We start from the raw sequence: 17,563 nt of genomic DNA, 5'->3' as shown, positions 1-17,563 counted from the left end.
CTTTCTTTTTTTTTTTTCTTTTTTTTTATTAGATCTTTCATTTACACTTCAGATACCATCCCGTTTCCCCATTCCCCCCCCCTTAGGAAAAACCCCTATCCCATGCCCCCTTTTCATTTTGCATTTATACATTTTTTTAAGAAATGTTAATCATAGGCTTTATAAGTTTGGTATTGTTCAATCAGAGGTGTAACCCACTACCCAACCTAGATATATCAGCTATCTTTGACTGGTGGAGATACATGAACATCTGCTTCCCTGTCTCCCCCTCTATCTCTCTTTCATCACCTAGCTTCTCCTCTCCTTCTTCTTCTCCTCTTCTTACTCCTTTTCTTCCTCTCAGTACTCCTCCCACCTTAGCTCCTCCTACACATCACCCTTCCTGTTAAAAGGAAACTTTTCTCTCAAAATACAATTAGAGCATAATTATGCCTATTTGGACCAGTGAGGTACAAGATAGTCCTAATACCCAGTCCATCCTTTTGTTGACTAACCAGCACCTCTGTCATCTATCCTAACTAAAACACTTAGTTCTGAACCTGGCTTTTTCCTGGCTTTAGGATGAATGTCAGCTGATGACCATACACTCAGATCTTTTCTCTCAAAGTAAATAGCTATAAGTTTTCAACCCCATCAGAAATCCAGAATGACTGAGTTGACTATAATTGTGGGAAGCACAAAGCATAGCTTCTAAAAACTTAGCCAATTTATAGAGACCTCTGAACACCTGGACACTCGCTCTACTTCAAAACGTTGGAGCATCTGTTCTTCTGCCTTCTGGCCCAGGATCATCTGACAGACCTTAGTGCTGCAGATATTAAGGGCTGATTACTCTGTCTAGGCAGATATAATCAGTCGACTATTCTGCAAGTGTGTCCTTTTCTGGACAGTAATTTGTCTGTAGAAGGAAAGTGGCAATTCTTGCCTAGTGGCTGTCTCACCACAACTGGAGTAACTCCAAGGATGCTCAATTTCTTCTTAGAATTTAACATAGGAAGCTGTCCGGAGCAGACAGGTCTCTAATGAAAATGACATTAATACTGAAATGTTTGTCATGTCAATTCTAAGGATTTCTGATGTTTTGAAAACCAGCTATCCATGTAAGGTAATCTGGACTGTTGCCTGTTAACTCCACTCAGCTATTTCTAAATAAAACATAGAGAACACCCTTATAATAAACTCCAAGTCATGTATTTGCTATAGTCCCCTTAACTCACAGGCTGACCATCTCAAATCAGTTAAAAAAGAATAAAGAAGGACTGGGTCTAAGCTTTGTATTCCTAAGTGTGTTATACTGGTACAATGCCTATGAGAGTAACAATATTCATCTCACTCTTATATCACTAAGAAGCTCATGCCAATGAAAACCTTAAAATTTGTAAACAAAGTAAATTGGTGCCATTTAAGAATTTATATCTTCATCTTGATATTAATTATACAGATTTCTACTAATAGGTTATGGCTATGCAATAAACCCTAGCTAATCCTCTCTATTCCGACAAAACCACTACTTTTCCCTAGGGAGACAGCCCAACATTTACCACCTTAGTCCCCATGCCCAGGGAATAGGGGCGCTGACTCATCATTAGCTTCTTCAAGCTGATTATGGGCGTTGAGATATTAGAAGAGGGAGTGGGGGGGAGAGCAAGTTGACAATCCTCTGATGCTGTGTCTTCGCTGCCTCCAGATGGAATTCACGGACCTCCGAGGTTTGAGCAGGTCTGCCCAGCTTGCTTGTTGAGTAGATAGATACACCAAGGCTGATCATTCTGCAATATACAATTCTCAACACAAATTTTAGTATCACGATAGTTTCTTTTTTTTTTAAAGAGGGCTGACATTTTATTAAGAATGTTGGTTCTAACCACTTTTCTATTTTTCTCCTCTTTTATTGGATATAATATTTACATTTCAATTTATCCCCTTACCATATTTCCCCCACCACCCAGGAACCCCTTATCCCATCCCCCCTCCTCCTGCCTATATGAAGGTGTTTACCCCACCTACCCCCAGCCTCCCTCCCCCACCCTCAGATCCCCCCCCCTCAGTGCTCAGCCTTCAGGGTACCAATGATCTTGTCTCCCACCTATGCTCAACAGGGCCATCCTCCCCTACATATACAGCTGGAGTCATGTGTCTCTCCCTATGTGTTTCCTGGGGCTGGGTGGTTTAGACCCTGGGGAGCTCTGGCTGGTTGGTATTCTTGCTCTCCTCACAGGGGCCACCAGCCCTTATGGTTCACGGTTCCTTCAATTTACTCTCTAACTCCTCCATTGGGAACTTTGATCAGATTTAATGGATAGCTGTGGGTATCTGTCTCTGGGTATGTCCGACTCTGAGAGACCTCTAAGGAGACAGCCTTATCAGGCTGCTGTCAGCTTTCCCATCCTGACATCCCTATCAGCGTCTATTTTTGGTGACTGCCTATGGAATGAATACCCAGACACAATGGTCTCCCTACAACCCCCCCTTATGATTCTGACCCACACTGTGTCTCCATATTTGCTCCCTTGGTTATTTAGTTACTCCTTCTAAGAAAGACCTAGGCATCCTCACTTGTTCTTTCTTCTTCATGAGCTTCGTATCATCTGGTAGTTGAATCTTTGTTGTTTCAAACTTTTGGGCTAATCTCTGCTTATCAGTGAGTAAATACCTTGTGTGTTCTTTTGTGATTGGGTTACCTCACTCAGGATGATATTTTCTAGTTCCATCCATTTACCTAAGAATTTCTCAAATTCATTATTTTTAATAGCTGTGTAATATTCCATTGTGTAAATGTACCACATTTTTGTATCCATTCCTCTGTTGAAGGGCATCTGGGTTCTTTCCAGCTTCTGGCTATTATAAATAGGGCTGCTATGAACATAGTGGAGCATATGTCTTTGTTATTTGTTGGGGCATTTCCTGGGTATATACCCAGAAGTGGTATAGCTGGGTCCTCAGGTAGTGCTATGTCCAATTTTCTGAGGAACCGCCAGACTGACTTCCAAAGTGGTTGTACCAGCTTGCAACCCCACCAACAATGCAGGAGTGTTCCTCTTTCTTCACATCCTCGCCAGCATCTACTATCACCTGAGTTTTTGATCTTAGCCATTCTGACTGGTGTGAGGTGGTATCTCAGTGTTGTTTTGATTTGCATTTCCCTGATGACTAAGGATGTTGAGCATTTCTTAAGGTGCTTCTCGGCCATTCGAGTTTCCTCAGTTGAGAATTCTTTGTTTAGCTCTGTACCCCATTTTTTAATGGGGTTATTTTGTTGTTTTGGCGTCTAATTTCTTGAGTTCTTTGTAAATATTAGATATTAGCCCCCTATCAGATGTAGGATTGGTAATGATCTTTTCCCAATCTGTTGGTTGCCGTTTTGTCTTGTTGACAGTGTCCTTTGCCTTACAGAAGCTTTGCAATTTGATGAGGTCCCATTTGTCGATTCTTGATCTTAGAGCCTAAGCCATTGGTGTTCTGTTCAGGAACTTTTCCCCTGTCCCTAGGTATTCGAGGGTCTTCCCCAACTTCTCTTCTAATAGTTTTCAGTGTACCTGGCTTTATGTGAAGGTCCTTTATCCACTTGGAGTTGAGCTTTGTGCAAGGGGATAAGAATGGATTAATTTGCATTCTTCTACATGTTGACCTCCAGTTGAGCCAGCACCACTTGTTGAAAATGCTGTCCTTTTTCCACTGGATGAATTTAGCTCCCTTGTCAAATATCAAGTGACCATAGGTATGCGGGTTCATTTCTGGGTCTTCATTCTGTTCCATTGATCGTCCTGTCTGTCTCTGTACCAATACCAAGCAGTTTTTATCACTACTGCTCTGTAGTACAGTTTGAGGTCCGGAATGGTGATTCCCCCAGAAGTTCTTTTATTGTTGAGAATAGTTCTCGCTATCCTAGGTTTTTTGTTATTCCAAATGAATTTGTAAATTGCTCTTTCTATCTCTATGAAGAATTGATTTGGAATTTTGATGGGTATTGCATTGAATCTGTAGATTGCTTTTGGCAGGAGAGCCATTTTTACTAAATTAATCCTGCCAATCCAGGAGCATGGGAGATCTTTCCATCTTCTGAGATGTTCTTCAATTTCTTTCTTGAGACACTTGAAGTTCTTGTCATACAGATCTTTCACTTGCTTTGTTAGATTCACTCCAAGATAATTTATTTATTCGTGGCTATTGTGAAGGGTGTCATTTCCCTGATTTCTTTCTCTGCCTGTTTATCCTTTGAGTAGAGGAAGGCTACTGATTTGTTTGAGTTGATTTTATATCCAGCCACATTGCTAAAGTTGTTTATCAGGTTTAGGAGTTCTCTGGTGGAAGTTTTAGGTTCACTTAAGTATACTATCATATCATCTGCAAATAGTGAAATTTTGACTTCTTCCTTTCCTATCTGTATCCCTTTGACTTCCTTTTGTTGTCTAATTGCTCTAGCTAAGACTTCCAGTACTATATTGAATAGGTAAGGTGAGAGTGGGCAGCCTTGCCTAGTCCCTGATCTTAGTGGGATTGCTTCAAGTTTCTCTCCATTTAGTTTGATGTTGGCTACTGGCTTGCTGTATATTGCTTTTACTATGTTTAGATATGGGCCTTGTATTCCTGATCTTTCCAAGACTTTTAACATGAAGGGATGTTGAATTTTGTCAAATGCTTTCTCAGCATCTAGTGAGATGACCATGTGGTTTTTCTCTTTGAGTTTATTTATGTAGTGGATTACATTGATGGATTTCCGAATATTGAACCATCCCTGCATTCCTGGGATAAAGCCTACTTGATCTTGATGGATAATTGTTTTGATGTGTTGTTGGATTCGGTTTGCGAGAATTTTATTGAGTATTTTTGCATCAATATTCATAAGAGAGATTGGTCTGTAGTTTTCTTTCTTTGTTGGGTCTTTCTGTGGTTTAGGTATGAGTGTAATGGTAGCTTCATAGAATGAATTGGGTAGTGTTCCTTCTGTTTCTATTTGATAGAATAACTTGAAGAGGATTGGTATTAGGTCTTCCTTGAAGGTCTGAAAGAATTCTGCACTGAAACCATCTGGCCCCGGACATTTTTTGGTGGGAAGATTTTTAATGAATGTGTCTATTTCTTTAGGCGTTATGGGACTGTTTAGGTGGTTTATCTGCTCCTCTTTTAACTTTGTTACCTGGTATCTATCTAGAAAATTGTCCATTTCCTCCAGATTTTCCAATTTTGTTGAGTATAGGCCTTTGTAGTAGGATCTGATAATTTTTTTAATTTCCTCTGTTTCTGTTGTTATGTCTCCCTTTTCAGTTCTGATTTTATTAATTTGAATGCTGTCTCTGCGCCCTTTGGTTAGTCTGGCTAAGGGTTTGTCTATCTTGTTGATTTTCTCAAAGAACCAGCTCCTGGTTTTGTTGATATTTTGTATAGTTCTTTTTGTTTCGACTTGGTTGATTTCAGCCCTGAGTTTGACTATTTCCTGCCGTCTACTCCTCTTGGGTATACTAGCTTCTTTTTGTTCTAATGCTTTCAGGTTTGCTGTCAATTTGTTAATGTATGCTCTTTCCACTTTCTTTTTGTGAGCACTTAGAGCTATGATTTTTCCTCTTAGTACTGCTTTCAATGAGTCCCACATGTTTTGATATGATGTGTCCTCATTTTCATTTAAATCTAAAAAGTCTTTAATTTCTTTCTTAATTTCTTCCTTGACCAAGTTATCATTGAGTAGAGCATTGTTCAGTTGCCAAGTGTATGTCGGTTTTCTGATGTTTTTGTCCATGTCAAAGACAAGTCTTAATCCATAGTGGTCTGATAAGGTGCTGGGGATTATTTCAATCTTTTTGTATCTGTTGAGGCCTGTTTTGTGACCAATTATATGCTCTATTTTCGAGAAGGTACCATGAGGTGCTGAGAAGAATGTATATTCTTTTTTTTTTAGGATGAAATGTTTTATAGATGTCAGTTAGGTCCAATTGGTTCATAACTTCTGTTAGTTTCATTGTGTCTTGATTTGGTTTCTGTTTCCATGATCTGTCCATAGCTGAGCATAGGGTGTTGAAATCTCCCACTATTATTTTGTAGGGTGCAATGTATGCTTTAAGTTTTAGTAAAGTGTCTTTTATGTATGTGGGTGCCCTTACATTTGGGGCATAGATGTTGAGAATTGCGAGTTCCTCTTGGTACATTTTTCCTTTCATGAATATGAAGTGTCCTTCTTTATCTTTTTTTGATTACTTCTGGTTGAAAACTGATTTTATTTGATATTAGAATCGCTACTCCAGCTTGTTTCTTGGGACCATTTGCTTGGAAGATTGTTTTCCAACCTTTTACTCTGAGGTAGTGTCTGTCCTTTCCACAGAGGTGCGTTTCCTGAATGCAGCAAAATGTTGGGTCCTGTTTACGTATCCAGTCTGATAGTCTATGTCTTTTTACTGGAGAATTGAGTCCATTGATATTAAGAGATATTAAGGAAAAATGAGTGTTGTTTCCTGTTATTTTTGTTATTGGCAGTGGAGATATGTTTGTGTAGCTACCTTCTTTTACGGTTTTTGGAAGATTACTTTCCTGCTTTTTCCAGGTTGTAGTTTCCCTCCTTGTGATGGAGTTTTTCCACCAATTATCCTTTGAAGTGCTGGGTTTGTGTTGAGATACTGTGTAAATTTGGATTTGTCATGGAATATTTTGGTTTCTCCATCAATAATGATTGACAGTTTTGCTGGGTATAGTAGTCTGGGCTGACATTTATGTTCTTTTAGGGTCTGTATGATATCAGTCCAGGATCTTCTGGCTTTTATGGTCTCTGGTGAGAAGTCTGGTGTAATTCTTATAGGTCTGCCTTTATATGTTACTTTGCCTTTTTCCCTTACTGCTTTTAGTATTTTTTCTTTGTTTTGTACATTTGATGTTTTGACTATTATGTGGCGGGAAGTTTGTCTTTTCTGGTCTAAACTATTTGGAGTTCTGTAGGCTTCTTGTATATTTATGGACAGCTCTTTCTTTAGGTTAGGGAAGTTTTCCTCTATAATTTTGTTGAGGATATTTACTGGTCCTTTAAGTTGGGAGTCTTCCCCCTCATCTATTCCTATTATCCTTAGGTTTGGCCTTCTCATTGTGTCTTGGATTTCTTGTATATTTTGGGTTAGTAGCTTTTTGTATTTTGCATTTTCTTTGACAGTTGTGTCAATGTTTTCCATGGTATCTTCTGCACATGAGATTCTCTCTTCCATCTCTTGTATTCTATTGGTAATACTTGTGTCTATGACTCCTGATAGTTTTTTTAAAGTTTTCTATCTCCAGGGTGTTCTCCCTTTGTGATTTCTTTATTGTTTCTACTTCTATTTTTAGATCCTGCATGGTTTTGTTTAATTCCTTCTCCCGTTTGGTTGCATTTTCTTGCAATTCCTTAAGGGATTTCTGTGTTTCCTCTCTAAGGGTTTCTATCTGTTCTTTGAGAGTTTTATTTATGTCTTTCTTAAAGTCCTCTATCATCATCATGAGAAGTGATTTTAATTCTGAATCCTGCTTTTCTGGTGTGATGGGGTGTTCAGGGCTTGCTCTGATGGGGGAACTGGGTTCTGATGATGCCATGTAACTTTGGTTTCTGTTGCTTGCGTTCTTGCGCCTGCCTTTTGCCATCTGGTTAATTCTAGTGCTACCTGTACTTCTGTCTCTGATTGAAGCCTGTCTTTCCAGTTGTCTCGCTTTTGTTTGGTCTTCTAGGAGTCCAGATGTCTCTGTGATTTTTTCCAGCTGCCCTGATTACAGTGGTATCTCTAGGATGCCTCAGGATATGGTGCCTCCAAGGTAACAGTCCAGCTAGATGTCTGCTGTTCTGGGTGCAGTGTCTCCTCTTGGATATCTCAGGGTATGTTGTCTGACACTCTGAGTTCAGTTGTTCCTCTGTGGCTCTGGGTTGAGCGGACCTTCCAGTATGTCTCAGGTGGAATCCAGGGTCCATACAACTGCAGACCTGGTAGAGGTCTGGTCTGGGACTCAGACCCTGCAGGCCTCAGACCGGAGGGGGGGCGAGCAGCAGAAGGAGCGTGCTAGTGCTGGCTATGGGTTCTATGGATCCCCCAGAATGTGTCTGGGGGACTCCTGGGTGCACTTACCCACAGGCCTCAGACTGCAGGAGGGGCGAGCGCCGGACAGGGCGTGCTAGCGCTGGCTATGGGTTCTATGGATCCCCCAGAATGTGTCTGGGGGGCTCCTGGGTGCACTTACCCTCAGGCCTCAGACTGCAGGAGGGGCGAGCGGGGGAAGGGGCGTGCTAGAGCTGGCTATGGGTTCTATGGATCCCCCAGAATGTGTCTGGTGGACTCCTGGGTGCACTCACCTGCAGGCCTCAGACTGCCCGCCTTTATATCTTACTTGGCCTTTTTCCCTTACTGCATTTAATATTCTTTCTTTGTTTTGTGCACTTGGTGTTTTGATTATTATGTGACGGGACGTAATTCTTTTCTGGTCTACTCTAATTGGTGTTCTATAAGCTTCTTGCATTTTTATGGGCATCTCGTTAATCAAGTTTGGGAAGAATATATATATATATATATATATATATATATATATATATTCCCATACAGGTTTTCCAGGACCATCACATCAGCACTAGGAAATGAGGAGCTAGACCAATTATCAGTAGGAAACGAATTAAATGTATTAAAGGCTTTAATTTTTCGTTAAGGCATCATGTAAAAAGTATAAGTTTAGATACAAATTCCTATAACTTGACAAGAAGCCAAAGAAATTATAAAAACATGTTCTACTTGTTCTTTATATAATCGAGCTCCATTACCTGCCAGAAGTAACCCTTAAGGTCACCAAAGAAATGAAATTTGGGAGACTGATGTGTTTTGTCTTGCAGAATTTAGAAAACTAAGGTATGTACATCCTACAATTGACACTATTCAGGATTCCAATGGGCTCTGTCTTGAGTTCTGAAAAGGCTGATTTTGTATTTTCATGTTTATTACAAGTGATGGCTATTTTAGGAATACCTTTACAGGTAAAATCTGATAATGCTATGAAGTCGTGTATCCAGTAAACTATAACAGTTCTTTAAATATTATAATATAAACCATATTACTAACATACCTTGCAATCCTACAGGACAAGCAATTGTGGAGACATCTAACAGGACTTAAAAGGAAATGCTTACTAAACCGAAGGGGGATGTAAGGTCTCCTGGAGATAGATTACATAATGCTTTATTGACTTAAAATGTTTGAAATGTCAATGAGACAGGCAGCACAGCTGCTGAAAAGCATTGGATTTTAGAAAGGACTGCTGAATTATTTTAAGGGTGTGTTATCTTGAGAATGGAAGTCAGGAAGTGTGATGCACTGGGGGAGAAGTTAATCTTTTGTTTTTTCACAGAAAGTGCAAAGCTGTGGATTCCTTCAGATTTAATACAGATTTGATTTGATGGGGGAGTGTACTATCTTGTGTTCTCATGCTAATTGTCTTACCCATAAAACCTGTTTGCAGTGTCCTGCACATAGGCTAAGGAAGCCTGCCTGCCCCTAGTTGGCTCTGATTAGGAAATAAAGTTGCCAACAGTCAATGTCTGAGCAGGAAGACAGGCAGAACTTTTAAATTCCCTGGCCCAGGAGAGGAGATGAAGGAATTCCACCATAGGAGGGAGTAGGGTGGACCAGGCCATGAAGGGGCAGAAGAGTAGAATGGAGGAACATAGATGCAAAGGGAAAGAGTTCCCATGAGAGGCATACCCAGAAGGACACAGGGCACCAGAGATGAAATATAGATTTCAAAATGTTAACTCAGAAATACTGGAGGACAGTGTGTGCGAGCCATGGGGAGGTGTAGAAGCATCCACCCATTGAGCTAGTCAGGGCATATCAAAATATAAGTGTGTGTGTGTGTGTGTGTGTGTGTGTGTGTGTGTGTGTGTGTGTGTTTATTCTAGAATCCAGAGAATTCTGGCAGATGGCAAGAAGTGCAAGGAGCTCAGAGGAGATTAAATATTTACTGCAATAGTACAGACCTGAAAATTTGGGCTGTGGACCTGGATAAAGAAACCAAGAACAACAAGGAAATGGGTGACATAAGTGCTGATCCCTCTACATGGAAACATCTCCGAAACTGGCTGAAACATGAATGTTTCTGCAGTAGTCAGTAAATCTTTTTGGCTACAGAGTCGGTATTACTTATCATTCCATGCAACCCTTTCATATGGCATGGTTGTAGATTAATATCACAGTTTGGTTACATAGTCTAAATTGTCTTATAATGTTTGATGCCTTTTACCTGTTTGAACAATGAGCAAAGATTCATCTTTAGCTGATTTGTGCACACCATATATGCCACACGTGTGTTAACACAAACAAAGTATATTGCCTTGAAAAGTTTGTGTGCATTGAGAACAAGAGGACCAGACACCAATGAAAACAAGATAAGTATCCCGGATGATCCAGGCACACAGACTGGCTTGGTTGGTGTTTCCTCAAAAACCTATGTCCCTAAATCTGTTGTCTTTCTGTGGAATCTGCTCTCCAACAGGGCTGCCTTGCCTGGCTTCAGTGAAAAAGGATGCCCTTAATCTGGCAGAGAGTTGATGTAATATGGTGGTGGCATGTCCAGGGGTGCCCAACTTTTCAGAGGAGAAGGTAAGGGGTGGTGGTCAGAGGGACTCTTTGACAGGGGGACAGAGAGGAGGGGGACAGTAGTCCCAATGTAGAAAATAAAGAAAAATCTGCATCCAGAACAGCTTCAAAAAGCCTAGTTGAGATGCTGCAACCTCACAGACTGTTCCAGCCAAGATTCAGTTAAGCACTGTACATTCATGTCACACAGAGAGAGACTGGACAGCAAATGATACAGTTAGCTTCCCTAGGACTTGGCCAATATTCCAATTTTCATAGGGTACCCAAAAGATGTCATGGCCCTCAGACATCAGGAAGCATTTTTGTCCTTTCCCCAGAAGTGTGGTGGTGGTTTTTGGTTGTGTGGTGGGAGATAGATGTTTGTAATCATTTAAAGGGGGTTGGTTACAAATTGCTGATGGTCTTGGTCAGGGGAAAACAATATAAAGGAAGTTAGATTAAGGGATCTCTTTCACTTTCTTTTTCTTTCCTCTATCCCTATTTATCTCTTATCTAGTATGCAACTCGTTTATAAATGTAATGTAAATTCTAGTCCCTTTTTAAGCTACAACTAAAAACTGTTTAGGATAATTTAGAAATGCAAGTGTATAGTCAGTCAATCAAATTTAGGGTTATGTTAGGTACCGGTTTAGTTAGTTACAGAAATAAACTTTATTTAGCCTCCAGTAGATGTTTTCAAAGGTAAATGCAAAATACATAGCTAGAAACAAGTTATATTTGTCTATACAGATAGATTCTATGTAGAGAGATGGTCATCAAACACTTCAGAGATCAACAGAACATGGCATTTAAGATGTTTCAATACCATAAGGCTTTTCATGACAGTGAGACATGTCAGTTCCTGGCAGCACCTCCATGCTACTTCAAAAAAGACGACAGGCACATGAAGTTTACTTGTTTGTGTCAAAGCTGCCACTGGGCAAAAAGCTGCCCTTGCCTCTACAACTAACAGCATGCTGTAACAACTGTGGACAAGCAGGACACTGCGAAGTCAACTGATGAACTCTGCAAAAACAAGATAGGGCAGTCCTTCAGCAATTTCTGCTTCACAGAGATGTCTGTCAGATGTTTCCCTCTGCCCCTCTCCCTCTCCCTCTGCCTCTCCCCCATCTCACACACACATACAAACACACAGACACACACAGACCCACACACTATGTCGGGTTCTAACAACAATTTTCTAGTGCTTTTTAAAATTATTTCATATGTACAGATAGTTTTTTGTGGTTTTTATTTGTTGTGTTTGGTCTCACTGTGAGGTTTTGGCTGGCATAGAAGTGAGAATGCAGAGGAGCTGAGCCTCAAACGCACAGAAACCTCTTGCTCCTGTCTCCAGAGAGCTGTCATTAACAGCATTGACAGCATTGGCCACCATTTCCAGCTTGTATATGTGTATTTACTTGTAGATGTGGGCACTACTTGAATTCCTGGTGTGGGATGGGCCAGGAGAAGGTTTTGGAACAAATATAACTGAAATTTTTCACGGTTGTGAGCTACCTTGTGGGTGCTGGGAACCGATCACGGGCCTCCACTAAAGGCAACAAGTGCCTTAACTAGCCAGCCTCCTGGCTAGTGCTTATATCCATCACCAAGCATGATTTTTACTGGGCTGAGCAGGTATTAGAGTTCTTCCACACCTCCTACAACAAACTCTCGACCCTCTCATGAAAATGCAGAAAACAGCTAGAGCCCTTAAAACCACACTGAGTATGCGAGGATGCAACTGCAAGCAGCTTTTCCAGAGGCCTTCCTGTTGGTGTATTCACAATGGGTGGGTGGGACCAAATGTCCAGAGCCAATGACATAAGCAGTGACGTACACATACCATTGTCTCTCATTGGCTAGGCAGTGAAAAGAGGTGGGATCTCCCCAGACAGAGCTTCATAAGGGAAGCTGGCAGCAGCCAGGGAGGGATCCTGTCCCTGGCTCTCCTGAGAACCTCCATTTAGCCATTAATGATCATCTCACAGAGGCTGGGAAACTCTCATCTTAAGGGTCAGACAAAGGAAGAGTACTGAGTCATCTGAAAGCCGTGGTCACTGCTCAGGTTGGTGGCGATCCCAACATTGTACACCTTGTACCACCTTGTACAGTGGATGCTTTCATGGGAAGAACATGTCTGAAGAAACATCGCAAGAACATCATATAGGTAATCTGGGAACACCCACCCTTCCCCCCCTTCAACCCCCACCCAAGGAGACTCCTCAGAAAGGCTTTCCTCCACCTTAAGTTGCGGTGGGGCACAAAGAGCCGAGAGGGACCTGCTGCCATCCTGAGTGGCCATTGAGCAAGAGGATGTTCCTGAGTTTCCAAGTAAGGCCAGTACTGAACTGTGCCCCAAGCTCCTTTGGTATGCCAAAGCAGGAGGGTGTTTGGACCAACTCACAGAACACGTGACACAAGTCTTTGTGGACTGTAATGTCCCTGCCTTCGCATCTTGCCCTTGAAAGATGTCTTTGGCTATCCCCCAGAGAAAGGGAACATCGCACTTTGAGAGTGAATTCAGCCTTGTTTTCCATGAACACATGTATCTGAAGCCAGGAGGCAGGGTTGTAAGGAAGGCACTATAGAGGAAGGTGACCAATTGTCCCAGCATGGTACAGGAGGCAAATCCCCAAACAGTACTTACCCATAAGACTTATGAAGAGCAAAAGGAAATTTGGCGACGTGTCCTTACATCTGCACATATCTTTTAATGCTTTGTCAGAAGGGATGTTGGAGAATGTAGAGCTATGGCTATGCATTTGCTGTTGCTGTTGAGTCAGGCATATACTAGTAACAGTGGGAGTTTAAAGGGGCTTCCTGAGCAGGTAGATGAACATAGCACTTGTGTTCCCACTGGAACAGGTCAGCCACAGCTGAAATAGATGCCATGGAGGTGCCATTCGTGAGTCACAACCTTAGGATGCAGTGATGGCTGTTGTCTTATGGTCAGAGGAGTGATGCTATGTGCTCATATCTACAAGGGTGTTCAAAAACGAACTTGTCTATAGTGGGTGCTTGCATTTGACATGAAACCGTGTGACCTTTGTTTACTTGTGTTGTAGATAACTCCAAATTCAAGTCTATTCAGGGAGTTGTGACCTCTCTGTGTAATGACTATGGCTGGATTAATGAAACCATCTTCTTCAATATGAACTTAATCAGTGACAACATGCCTCTGAACATAGGGACAAATGTCCTTGCACTTGTGGAAGAAAACCCAAGAAATCATATCTTCAAAGCAATCAAGGTATGGCTGAGTTTATCCAGAGTCTCTTACTGTACTGCTTACTGTTTTCTTGCTGTGATAAAATACCATGATCAGAGCAACTTCAGGAAGAGCATTTATTTGGGCTTATGGTTCTAGAAAAGCAAGAGGCCATCATGGCCGTGAGGCATAGGAGAAAGCAGCAGGTATGGTGACTGAGACAGGTAGCTGAGTGCTCACCTCTTCAAATACAGTCACAAAGCAAAGAGGCAGGATTAGAAATGCTGGTAATCTCTAAAATTTCCATTTCTTTCCAGCAAACTCCCACCTTCTAAACCTCTCCTAACAGTGCCCCCAACTGGGGACCAAGTGTTCAAATATCTGAGCTCATTACAGAAGTCATCATTCAAACCACTACATTGGGTGAGCATGGTGGTATATTGCATTAGTTCCAGCACTCTGGAGTCAGAAGCATAGAAATTTCTACAAGTTCAAGGCCAGCCTGATCTGCAGAGTTCCAAGCCAGCCCCAGTTACATGGTGAAATCCCATTTTTAAATAAGATTCAGTCAATGTTGCTATATGGTCAAAGTTGACATTCCACTTCTCTGAGATTAATGGGTTTGATTTTCTAATATTTCAATGCAGTGATGCTTCTTTGCTTTCTAAATATTTTTCTTCTCTTAGTATTTCAACAATATGTAAATGACGGTTCTGTATAATCCTGTAACTTCTATCATATACTAAGCAGCTATTTTCTATTCAACATCCAACTAGCAGAATCAGCAGGACAGTATGTTTTATACACTTTTATATGGCAGTTAAAGAACACTTTCTTGCTTACTTTAATTTTTAGATTTTTTTTATTTATGCGTATGAGTATTTTGCCTACATGTATGTATATCTGTGATCAGCATGCGTACTTGGTGGTAGAAGAGGTTGTGAGCTTCCAAGTAGGTGCTGTGAATTTAAACCGGATCCCTTGCAGGAACACCAAGTGCTCTTAAACCCTGAGCTAACTCTCCATCCCCAACTAAAGTACATTTAACATAAATCAAATTTTTAAATACTACTATAAATTTTGGATGACTTACAGATGTAAGTCTCACTTCAGTTCAACTATTTATATATTGATGGCTATTGTCAAGTTATTCTTAGTTATGCTTTTCCAATTGAGAGTCTCAATAGAAGGCCACAGAAGATCCCTTTGCCAGTATTAATCAGATGCATTATTATTATTACTATAACTATTATTATCATTATAAAATCATGGTAAAATTGAAAACAGAGAAGCAGAGTCCTAAAGTTATTTTTGATATTTTAGCATCATAATGATAGTTATAATTTTTACTTCTTGATCTTCTCGTACAAGAGATTCACTATAGATTTTTCCATAATCACAAAAATATATTTACTAGAAAAATATGTATTTATTTTTTTATGTTTTCTTTAATCTCCTGCATGAAATTTTTATTCCACTTGCACTCACTGCCTCCTCTTATAGGTGAAAGCTATGAATAATCTTCCTGAGGGCAGTGAGCCATCAAAACTTGGCAGAAGGCTTTGTATCAAATGTGTCACCTCCGTAACTGAAGACAACATCTATATCAGCAAGGACACGTTTTTCCCGTTATGCATGTTTTCTGGAGGTAGGAGTTACAGCTTTAAAAACATAGAACAAGAAATATAAGTATTGGGCTTGAGCATCCTTGAAACTGAAAGTAGGGTACAATACAGGGGGAAAGGGTAGTATTTTAAATATTGCCTAGAGCTCCTGTCCCCTGTGATGACCATCACCGTGTGGCCATGTGGTTGTTTTGATTCAGTTGATTTTGTTTGCCAAGTAGCTTTTTAACTTTGTTTTTTCACATAGGGTTCCTCAAAGTTACCAGAAACTCATACACATCTGAGAATTGTGCATGGGATTAGGAAACCCAGCCACTAAGCTTCTGGGTCCTGAGATTCTAGTCTTTGTGACACTGCCCCAGGATACATTCAAGATCGAATCAATGACAGCATTACATAACTATAAGGGATTTATCTTGAATATATTTGCATCACATGTGTTTCTCAATGCCTGGGGAACACATCAGTGTAAAGAATCAGTGAATACATAGGTTTCTGCTTTCCTTGCTATAGGAAGATATTTAAGAGGTCTAAGTGTTTGGAAAATTAGTTTACGTGCAGGAAATGTTAGTCAGCATATGGCAGTGAGTAAGGCCCTAGAAATGTCCTGTGACCTGACTGTATTAATACATAATCTCACTTTCATGGTTGTTTTAGGATTCAGGCCATTCAATGGAGATTTGCTGCTGGTTGAGTATTCCATGAACCCAGGAACTGCAAACATGAATATCCACTCTGCAAGCCCCCTCAACTCTCAGAATATGGAAGAGGTAATTGACCTTGATGTTGTCTTTCCATGGGAAGGCAGCTGCCTCTCCTCCTTACTGATCCATTTCTTGACCAAGATTTTGTGTTCACGGATTGAAAAGAAAATAAGCAGAGAATAATATAGTGTTTCTCTCTCTCTCTCTCTCTCTCTCTCTCTCTCTCTCTCTCTCTCTCTCTCTCTCTCTCTCTTCCCGTGGGTTTGTGTGTGTGAGTGTGTGTGTGAGTGTGTGTGTGTGTGTGTGCTTACTTCCTCAAGTGTGTGTTTTCCTTGACGTTAGGCTGTTCCATGGACAACAGTAAGAAAATTGTCTTGGCTGTGAGAAAATTGTGGAGAAACTTTGAGTGCACTAGGTTTGAGGTGTGGTAACTTGCTGATGAAGGCGGGTCAGACCTTGGTTAGAACAGCCTGAGAGTGAGTTATAAGACAGGGAAGTAGAGTGTGAGGTTATGATGTGTCGAGGGATCTGCTGATTGGATCTGGGTTTCTGGGGGAGTGGAGGGCCATCTGAGGTGGGTTACATCCTTTCCTAGACTCATTGTCATCCTTTCTCATCATAGGTCTGTGTTACCAGCATTGATGGAAGAAATGGCATGGTGGAATCTACCATTTTTTTTACCCTCGATTCTCTCCACATACCTTCTGGGTATATACCAGGATTATACGACATAGTGGATGTTGTTGCTGTGGACACTATGCAACCACACTGTTCTTGGAGAGCAGTATCAATGACCCCACTGGAAATGGTGAACTAACCAGACCTTGTCATTCATTTTCAGACTTCTGTCTGCGGTCATGGTGTAATAAAATAGTATGGGCATGTAATCCAAACATCTGTGAGCTATGACTCTTTTGCCTTTCCAACGTTTTTTTTCTCTATGATAATTTAAATTTTCTATCTGCACTCCATTTGGTAAATATAGTGCTTATTTATAGATTTTCTTCCTATGATCGTGTACAAAATAGTCAATTCAGAGAAATGATAGGTCAGACTCAGGTCTACTTGAAACAAAAAGACTGAGCAGACTTTTGTTAGGTTCAGAGGTGGTGCCATGAAAATTTCTTTCAGATTGTTGTACTTCTGAGAAGTTGTCTGTCTTTCCTTCATCATTTTCTAGCCTTCAGAAGGAATCCTGAACCTGGTTGCCATCTGAGGTGTTAGGGGGGCCTACACTGGAGATTGAGGCTATCTGACCAGTTGCTTTATATCAGTACCTGGTACAGCCTTGTGCTTCACCCCTATGATCTGGGTCAATTGCATGCTCTTTAGGAATCCACTGTTGTCCTCATCTTTTAGAGGTTCAACCCTGTAAAAGCCACCTATCTTCCAGGCAGTGGATCAAGATTCAGAACTTTTACCATATACCCTTCTTTCTGGGTGTGACCATCCCTACACTCAGAATCC

The 17,563-nt window shown here is 40.9% G+C and overlaps 1 protein-coding gene across 1 annotated transcript in view; it reads left to right on the top strand.

Annotated features, from left to right (window-relative positions):
- The window catches only part of LOC117695148 (uncharacterized), a 42,030-nt gene extending 25,059 nt beyond the window's left edge, over window positions 1–16,971 (top strand). Inside the window, exons 5-9 of the mRNA XM_076918999.1 lie at window positions 12,535–12,726; window positions 13,625–13,809; window positions 15,271–15,415; window positions 16,050–16,162; window positions 16,719–16,971. Coding sequence (XP_076775114.1) covers window positions 12,535–12,726; window positions 13,625–13,809; window positions 15,271–15,415; window positions 16,050–16,162; window positions 16,719–16,913 — 830 coding nt within the window. The 3' untranslated portion in view covers window positions 16,914–16,971. The remainder of the gene's footprint in view (window positions 1–12,534; window positions 12,727–13,624; window positions 13,810–15,270; window positions 15,416–16,049; window positions 16,163–16,718) is intronic.
- The last annotated feature ends 592 nt before the right edge of the window (window positions 16,972–17,563 follow it).

The sequence above is a fragment of the Arvicanthis niloticus genome, chromosome X (genome assembly GCF_011762505.2).
Source record: "Arvicanthis niloticus isolate mArvNil1 chromosome X, mArvNil1.pat.X, whole genome shotgun sequence".
In the NCBI taxonomy this organism is placed as follows: domain Eukaryota; kingdom Metazoa; phylum Chordata; class Mammalia; order Rodentia; family Muridae; genus Arvicanthis; species Arvicanthis niloticus.
Note: the sequence above shows the minus strand (reverse complement) of the source record. Positions and strands in the feature narration are given on the sequence as shown.